Genomic DNA, 9,389 nt, shown 5'->3' on the forward strand with positions numbered 1-9,389 from the left:
CCAGCCTTTTTTTTTTAACCCATCAGGACTTTTCTGACACTAAAACAGCACATTAAACCAGTGAAATGACAAAGACCTACACCAAACAGGGAGTGTTCAAAATACGTACTTGTTGCTACAGTACTGGAACCTGTTTTGCACAGCAAAACTACATGTGCTTTCAATTTGCTTAGTTCAGGAAGCCCGAGCTTCTAATCACTCATATCAATTGCATTTCTGTCAAGACTTAAGCAAAATACAGCAAGTAGATAAACACATAATGTCGGGCAAGGAAAATATTACATTCATTCAGGGATTTCAGCGGAGGAAGCGTTTCTAATTTGTTTTCTGCCCCCTTCTGGTATTTTCGAGTAACAACAAGCTCCACAAATGTCATTTTGAGATAAAAATGTTGAAACTAATTCGCTCATAGTAGCATTTAAAATTTACTGTACTGTAACCATCTCCCTTACCAGTTGCTTGACTCGCATGCGCACCGGCTCGCACCACTTGCAAAATTCCTCTGAATAAACGCATTTCCTCTGAATGACACATTTATCTTTTTAATCTTAACTGTCTTCTTGCGAAAAATCTGGAATTACAATTGGCAAATCCTTTCCAATGAAACGAATGCGCCGTAAAGAGCGCTCTGTCTTCCATTTTGTCCAGCCTCTCGCTATTTGACAAAAAATTGACGATATTCCACACTTGTATCATTTAATCATTTATTATTGTCTTCTTTTTTTTTTTTACAAAATAGAATAATTATTAACAAACATCCCGAGCAGTACAATACATACATTGCAAAACAACAGGTGAAAATAAAAGAAACAGTTCTGCTCACATTGGGCCTCGTCTGTTACCTCCTTTGTGTAAATGCAACCATCCATCTGGCTTGTTTCGCTGCTGTCACAGGAATGAGCTCACACATGCACACGTAGCAAAGAAAAACAAATAAATAGAAGAAAAACAGGCAGAAAATGACAGTTGGTCATGCTAACAACCAACAAAGTAAAATAAAACATGAACGTGAGGGTCAGATAAAATAGGAACAAATCACTAAAATCAGTGTCAGTTGTTCTTGCAAAGCATAATACCAAATCATCATATGACCAAAAGTGGAGAAAAAAAAAATCCCAGGTGTGTGGTAATCACAATGAATGTCCTCAAATCTATCATCGATGATACCAGCCAAGTTTGTAACGCCACTATAATCTGTTTTAACCCTGCGTATAGTCTGAGATACTTATGTTCATACCTTGGGTTATATTCTGTGACAATCCAGTTCAACTCAGGGCATTTACTTGCACAGTCAATTTTAACCTTGGGTACAATCTCTATGGGTCCAGTTTACACCTTGGGATATATTCTGAACTAGATGAATCCCTAGTGTAGGTCCTGGGATAGATCAGTTCAACCCTGGCGGTAGTCTGGGCTGGTTATGTTTATATCCTGGGTAATAAATTGAGCCAATCTAGTTCAGTCCAAGCCATAAATTTGGCTAACCAAATTGATGACATAACTACAATGTAGGGTAGTGCAATTTAACTCTTGGTATTGTGTCAGAGAATCCATGAGATAGTCTGAGTTTATCCATGTCCAGGGGTATGTTCTGGGACAGTCTTGTTTACCCTGGGAAAATGCAATCCTGGGTATAGTCTGGGCCAGGAACATTTATACACTGAGTTATATATTGAGATCATCTCTTTTAACTCAGGTCATAAACTGGGCCAATCAAATTCATAACGTCCATCATACCTATAACCTGGGTTTGTCTGGTTTAACCCTGATTATTGTCTGGGAAAGCATAATTTGGATCTGTGTAGTTTATACCGCGGGTTATATTCTCTGGGCAAGAACCGTTTATTAACCAAGTTAAATACTATGGTAATCAAATTCATAATTTTCCAATCCACAAAAAAGTGTGCCCCTAAATTGATGATACAACAATACATGAATGTTTTTGTTAGGGAGAAAAAAAAGAGAAATAAAAATACGTTCCAATCACACCCACTAATTTTGTGGCACTCTGAATGCTCCTTTGTGACTGTTCCCGACACTTTCTCAACATACTCGGCGGGAATGTCCAAGCACCCAGAATTAATGTATGACTCAGTGATGTGGGGAAAAAAAAAAACAAAAACACCTTGTTGTGGACTACGACCTGATGATAATCTCAAAAGAATCTACAGATGTATCTGTTGTCTACGTAAGAACAGAGAAGACAAACGGAGAGTGGATGACGGAGCGGCGAGAGGACGTTTGTGTTGAAATAAAGTGATCTTTGTGTGAATGGACGTAGAGCAGCAACAAGCAGTGCTGAGCGTGCGTCACTCTTCCGGCTTCAAAGGAGCCGTGAGAGTATTCTGAAAATGTCTTTTTTTTTTGTCTTCGTTTGTTCTGCTTGCTTTCATCAGTCTAAGAACGCATCTCTATTCAAATAGGATGTTCCCAAGTGCTTTCAGTGAAGAGAGCGGAGGGCGTTAAATGCGGAGAAGCAGAAGAGGAGGCCATGAGGTGGGGAAGAGGAGGCATGCAGCAGGTCAAGTCCCACCTGCAGGCGACGGGGGAGTCAGTCATATCACCTGCTGCGCCACGGACCTCGGGGAGAAAAGGACTATCGTGCATGTGGAACTGGAAGACGCCCGGTGGGCGCTGATAGTCTTGGAGCTGAACCGGACCTGCGCCGCAGCCCGAGAAGCGCTCCCCCTGATCCGACGAGGCAGGCAGAGTGAAGGGGCGGGCAAACAGGTTCTGAGGACAGCTGTCACCGCGTGTCTGCAGTTCTCCATCTTGACATGTCAGAGGAGGAAAGATACCAAAATGTGAGTGATGTGGGGGGGAAAAAAAAAGCAGAGTGGCAGCCGCCGATGGACTTTCAGCCTTTTTTAGTGAACGGAACATTCAAACACACAAATGTAAAATGAAGACACTCACAAGGAGCATGGAGAAGACGACTCCAGTGCTCCTTTTCTTGATTAAAAACGTACAAGATTGAAGGCGTGACACGAGTATGAAACGTAATACTCAAGACTCACTGCTCACACCCCTATTGCTTGAAAAGTAATTGCCCCGACGCTGGCGCCGGTTACCTCATGATCTAAATGCAGAAAGCTGCTCGAGCTGTGTGACCACACACTACAGACATGCGATTGTCCCACTTGGGCAAGTTCTGTCTGCAAGGCACGGGCAATGGCCGGTACATCTCTAACAGTGCGAAAGGGGATACAGACACAATTCTAGTCCATCAGAGGATGTTCACCTCCATGGGAAAACGAGAATGAAAATAAGGTCAACATGCAGCACTGTGCCATGTTGTATGACTTCAACTTTGAATATCTTGATCAGGTGAACTTGGGTTTTTTGTTAGCTGCAAGCTATAAGATCTATTCATGAAAATGGTGACAAAAAAAATAAAATCCAGACAAATTTAACTCTCTGTAGTGAATCTCTATGCCAGTTCCAGCTTTTGAAAGAACATGTTCCAATATATTTGTCGCTTTCCATAATATTAAAATGTATTGAGATGCAATATTAGAGCAGCTCATCCCACACCTAAAGAGGAGGAAGAAGAAAATGAACAGGTGTCTTGTTCGAACTTTAGCGACGAGCTCGACACGCCTTCCTTGTTCTTTACCTGCAGGCTGCAGCCTGCTTTCTGTAGGCCAGGCCGCACCGAGGTCACGGCTTTAAGAGAAAGCGCGGGGTCCGTCTGCGCCGAGGGCGGCCTTCCTCCTCTGCAGCGTCGTGTCAAAAAGGGGTGAGCCATGCACACACGCACGTGCACGCACACACACACACACACAAAACAACAATGGGGAAAAGAAATGCATAAATGATTCAGAAAGGAAGACAGCAAATGCTTGATGTACAGAAAGAAATAAAAAAATCAAAACCGTTGTGATGCACAGCGATTTGATGCAATGTATCTGACATAGTATGTAAACGGTTTACATACTGTACAAAGTGAGTGGAGACAAAACATTTCAGACATTTTTTTTGTTCCCAAAACCACATACTGAAGTGTGTTTTAATGTTCCAGTCAAACCCTCTTTTCAACGTTTTCACCCCTGTAACGTTCACATTTCAAAGTCCCAATTTCACGTAATTCCTTTTCCATTTGCCGATTGTGCTTCCAGCGAACACCTTTATGACGTCAACTTAATTATGACATCGAATTAGTGAAAAGGCCTTCGACACAACGAATTGTGGGAAGCTAACTGCCGCCGCGACCTTGCCTATGAACAAAATGTACAGCGTGGGATTCCCCTCCGTTGCTTAGCAACGCTTACAGATCAACTCGTACATCGTTGTACTTCCGGAGGCGCTGCGCACATGGTCTCAGAACATGTCTGGTAAACGGAAGCAAATCTCGCTGTCTGTGATGCCTGAAATTGTCTCTCAACGTTCGATAGGTAGTATCCTAGACGAAGGTCAGCCGAGACTACGAATTGGCAAAGTTGACGATTTTGACAATCATCCATTATGGCAACAAAATCATGGCAGAATTCGAGGCCAACAGATTGAAAGATGATCGTCCTGAACTAGAGAAGAGGCACTTTTCATTTGCTGACTTTGCTGCCTGCTGATCATCTTGCCTTACTTCCACACGAATGAATACTTCCATCAATCCAATTTTGAATTTTCAGAGTTTTACCTTGTTTGTCCAGTTCCAGGCTCGACTGCCGAGGTAAAGGAGACGCCAGCTTTCCAGAGCCGGCGGGACTACCGCGAGACAGTAAAGCAGTGGAATTCTTGTTTCCCTCCCTCTCGCCAGCATACCCATCCTGGTCTCCCTCTTCCCTGTTGCACAAAAAAAGCAAAACGGTAAGTACGTCATTGTGACTGCTTGGCCTAGTCTCATCCAGGAGTGAATTTCAGAGTTCAGATAAAGGTGAAGTTACTTTGTATGAGGATGACAAGTAGTCGTTTCGTCCCAACTCACATGTTCCCTGACTGCAGGGTGTACTTCTTGCGAGTGATCCTGGTGGCTTGTTGAGTGAAGTACTCGTGCCTCTCGGACTTCTTCCACATGTAGTAGTACTCCACACACTCGCCCACAGAGCGGGTCCTTACCTGCGAAGGAGGAAGCCAGTTTTGTTATGCATAGTCAGAATGAGTAGGTGTTTTTGGGTTGTTGTTGTTTTTTTGGGGTTTTTTTTGGACAGTCATTTGGTGCTCGTGGCTAAATGCCAAAATAAACTAGAGCGAAATGCCAATGAGTTACTCTGCTCTGTTTGACGTGACATAGGCTCTAAGTGAATGCACAGACACTGTGCAAAAGGTGAAAGGACAAGTAAATGTCGGCACGAGAGCTCTGTAGATGTACTTGTGTGAACGCTACGGCCTGGAAAGCCAAGAATAAACATTTCTCGTCTTTGAGAAGCACATACCTTATTAGCCTGAATGAGGTGGAAGTTTTTCCCGTAAACTTTGTAGCCGAGCTCAAAATTCCGACACTCCTCTTCATTCCAGCCACACAGCTCTTCTAAACAAAGGGGATGGGCAACCAGCAAAATTGGATCGAGCAAAAACATTCAGCATCATAACGTGAACCAGTATTTATTTTTTCTTCACATGAGTATTAACTTGCTGTCTAGCTATACGAAATATAGACAAACAGCAAATCTTACCAGTGAACACTTTCACATTAAAGTGTAGTCGTCGCAGTGCCTCCTCCGCATTGAAGTTGCATTTCAGAAGCTCATACAGCGCCTGGTAGCATAGAAAAAACAACAAAGGCTGACCAAGATGCTTACCATAGGTAGAGCTATGCGTCAGTCTCTCAGTAAGCTTTCCTTATTTTGAAAAGGAAAGAAAGAATTAAAACTTCTACCATAGATAATCAACACATTTAAACGAGTGTTTGGGAAAGACAAGTCTCTGAAATCTCTGTGTTTTTTTTCTCATTCAAAGGATGGTTTGTGTAAACATACTGGCGATTCTGGACCGACAGATGTTGAGACAAATGTTGAAATTTTGTGAGTGTGTGAATCGATCTGATCGATTAATTCATGTTGATTTGTCTGGAGGATTTCTTAAATCTTTTTTTTTTTTTTTTTTAACAGCTTCTGTAGTACAAAGCGTGTAACCGCTGATGTGCACAGCTTATAGTAACAACATGGCTATTAATAGAGAGGAGCTATTTTACAAAAGCAATGGCGGATTATTACCCATTTAAACTAGTCATCAATATATTTACACAATTTTCCAAAAGCAACAAGCGGGTTAACTTTTTCCCTAAGAAAGGGCAATATAAATAAATGCATAAATAAACAAATATAATAAATAAATAAAAACATGTTTTTCTTACAGTGAAGAGTGAAAAAAACAATTAAAATCTGTTTTTGCAGGGCTCTAGACTGCCCCGTAGTGTTGGCGTGAATTTGAGGCAGTAAATTAACAATGTTCATCTCCACGCAAATAGGCCACCAGTAAATTGGCCAATGTTGTATTATTACAAAATGTTTGCTGTGGCTGACAAACTTCTGCTCCACAATTGAGCCCAGCTGTTGGCCACAATACACATAAATGAGCTGGTTTGCCAGCAGACGTTAACTCCAAAAGAAGAAGAAAGGAAAATTCTGTTTTCAGGACGAATGGCTGAGCATTATCGGTAATATAGTGAAAATAAACGGAAACATGAATATTATGCAAGTCGATTTATAGAGATTACGCCTCCGGTTTCTCCTTGTGCTCGTAACATTTTATAGTCGGGACCACTGTGCTTCTAGAAAAAAAAAAAAAGTTAGTCTGGAGCCCTGCCTCATTTTAATCACCCAGCCCTAATGTGAATATCCAAACAAATATTTACACGATGCGTGTTTATGAATGAACAGTCGGAAGCGGACATCGGGTGTACTAAAAAGTACCTGCTCGTTGTCTCGTACGTTGTCGGCACACGTTTGCTTGCAGACCGCCCCTTCTTGGCCACTTGGGCCCTGTACATTCAACAAGAAATGCTCCACTTCCAGCAGCGGCAGAGTACCTGGTCTCCACAACAACTGGTCTTCACCGTTGTACGCTGGACGCAGGGACGCCGGAGATGTAGAAAGAAAGATTTGCGAGCACGGCACATGTAAGTGGTTCCTACCTAGTTCCTGGTAGGTATAGGGACTGAGGGGTGGGATTATTGCCTGGTACGTGGAACCAACCATGATCTCCTGGTGAAGCACGTTAAAAGAAATCTGTCAGGCCGCCCGAATGATGCCAAAAATTGCATGGACGCCATCTTCCGGTGACTGACCTTGTGTTCTTCATTGGCGGGAAGGGAGATATCGTCGGAGTCGTCAGATGAGCAGACGGATGTGTCTTTGTTTCCAGCTGAGATTAAAAAAAAAAGAAGAAGAAGCCGCAACATTATCTTGAGTGATTATTTTTGCGCGGGGTGCGTTAACAGTGATTTTTCTCTCCCACTCTGCTCAGAAAACAGTCTGGGCTGACAATCGTCAATGTTAAAGTCTGTTTCTCAGCCTTACGAGCTGTTCTGATGAATGTTGTATACAGTATTAATGGTGCAGATCAGAATAGATCACGCCACGTGTAAACAGTTGACCGGAGATCTTTAGCTGGAATGATTTCAAATGGAATGACAAAAAAGTCTCCATGTAAACCCGTCTAGAAAAACAGACAGCATTCTTTGGGGTGTATGCCAGATGCGTTATTACTTGTACAACGCTGGATTCATCAAACACAGGCTGCATAATATATTGAACTTTAATCGTGAACACAATTTGTGCTGCCACGATTCAATTAACCTGATCGTCTGTGATTTTCATGCAGGCTTTGTTGCATATCTATTTAAGAACTTTTTCAACTAGTAGTCAGCAAACCACCAGCCGGGCAAACATATGATTAAGACTTTATGATTTTTTTTTTGGGGCAATATTCTGTGGTATTGGCCCAAAACAGTCTTAACTTAGCATTCTGGTGAATGCTGCGTTTGTGAAGTAAGACTGAAACAAATGAATCCACCTGTTTTCAGTTATCTCAGGAAGGGACATTTTATGCAGCACAGCCCCCCCTCGCTGTCAACTGAAATGGACACCAAAGTGACCGTAGGCTCGCAATCCAAAAGTCACGGTAAACAGGTAAGCCGTGACGTGATGTTTAATGTTGCTGTATGATTTAAACTAACAAAAACATTTAAGAACAATGAAATACATACACACACTTCACATTTAAAAAAACTGCTTGTTTGAGCCAGTGGATGGCGCAGCATCAGAACGGTTCCATTCTTGACTTCATTTGAGCCAAGGAAACACGGATGTGTGTGTACTCCTGTTTTACATTCTTGGGCCACAACATTAGGCAAAGGGCACTTTGCTGTTAAACTTACGAGGCAGCTGTTGGAGCAAATCTGAAGTGCTGGAAGTGACCGAGGGGGTGAGATCATCCGCTGATGACTCCACTCTCCCCGCTGCAGCAAAGATGTCCTCGGTCATCTGATTCTGGAGAAGACAAGAAATTTTAGAGCTGCAATATCAACAGTGATGTGCACGTGTGTGTTTTTAGTTGTGTTGGCCTGAGGAGGGCTGTCACCTTGGCCAGAGTCATGTCTGGCAGAGCGGCAGAGACATGGCAGCTCTGCTTGGCCGGGTCAGTCACTGTGTAGCCATACAGAGCCAGCAGCTCCTCCAAGGGTAGCTCACTGGCCTACAAAGTCCGACAATGAACCAGAATAGTGGGGCAGGGGGGGAATAACTCAATATGATTTGTTTAGCTGAATGGGAGCTACGTAAAAAGACTTGGGCGTACAGTCTGGGACTGGGCTGCCATCTTCTGGGGAAGAGGAGAGTCTCTCCTTCAACTCCAAAAAAGACGACTTCTCCTGCCCAGCGTCTTCATGGTCGTATCTCACGATCTCAAATGGGATGAAACCTCGGCGGCCAGGTCCACAGGCCCACGGCCCGCCTAAGGATAGACACAACACAATGCTAGAAAAAAAAAGTCTTTGGCAAGCATTACATGTGTAGTTGTCAGTCATGGGATCTCACAATTGACTAGGGCTGCAGATATTGATTAATTTTAAAATCAATTACTATAATGATTATCCCATTGATTAATTGTGTTTCAACAGGTCTTGTGTGATCATTAAGATGTTAACGATTAAAAAAAAAACAAAAAACGAACTATAGCAACGCCAGACCTCTTTTGGATTAGCCCACCGTGTCACAACAATGTGTACGATTTTGAAATGCCACGTTGCAAGCAGCTTGTGATTAATCAAACTGTCTTGCATGTTGAATCTACTACAAAGGGGATCGCAAAAGGGAGACAAGATGACAAATAGTTGAATTTAGAAGTAGAAGTGACGATGTAAGGTTACCCCCCCCACACACACACACACACACACACACACACACACACACACACACACACAATCACTAATAAATACAGCCACTACTCCT

General features: G+C 42.7%; 1 protein-coding gene across 5 annotated transcripts in view; it reads right to left on the minus strand.

The window, feature by feature from the left end:
- Positions 1 to 695: 695 nt before the first annotated feature.
- mier2 (mesoderm induction early response 1, family member 2) overlaps positions 696 to 9,389 on the minus strand; it is a 22,502-nt gene continuing 13,808 nt past the window's right edge. For 3 of the 5 annotated variants that reach the window (XM_019897285.1, XM_019897284.1, XM_019897283.1), the window contains exons 2-13: positions 8,737 to 8,892; positions 8,521 to 8,634; positions 8,318 to 8,429; positions 7,226 to 7,302; positions 7,073 to 7,142; positions 6,852 to 7,003; positions 5,613 to 5,694; positions 5,373 to 5,467; positions 4,925 to 5,055; positions 4,637 to 4,782; positions 3,617 to 3,716; positions 696 to 2,771 (exon numbers count right to left, since the gene is read on the minus strand). In XM_019897285.1, the coding sequence (XP_019752844.1) occupies positions 3,661 to 3,716; positions 4,637 to 4,782; positions 4,925 to 5,055; positions 5,373 to 5,467; positions 5,613 to 5,694; positions 6,852 to 7,003; positions 7,073 to 7,142; positions 7,226 to 7,302; positions 8,318 to 8,429; positions 8,521 to 8,634; positions 8,737 to 8,757 (1,056 nt within the window). In that variant the 5' untranslated portion in view covers positions 8,758 to 8,892 and the 3' untranslated portion in view covers positions 696 to 2,771; positions 3,617 to 3,660. The remainder of the gene's footprint in view (positions 2,772 to 3,616; positions 3,717 to 4,636; positions 4,783 to 4,924; positions 5,056 to 5,372; positions 5,468 to 5,612; positions 5,695 to 6,851; positions 7,004 to 7,072; positions 7,143 to 7,225; positions 7,303 to 8,317; positions 8,430 to 8,520; positions 8,635 to 8,736; positions 8,893 to 9,389) is intronic. The other 2 variants (XR_002171374.1, XM_019897286.1) reach the window with 2 other exon arrangements.

The sequence above is a fragment of the Hippocampus comes genome, unplaced genomic scaffold (genome assembly GCF_001891065.2).
Source record: "Hippocampus comes isolate QL1 unplaced genomic scaffold, H_comes_QL1_v1.1 scaffold22, whole genome shotgun sequence".
NCBI classification, from domain to species: Eukaryota; Metazoa; Chordata; class Actinopteri; order Syngnathiformes; family Syngnathidae; genus Hippocampus; species Hippocampus comes.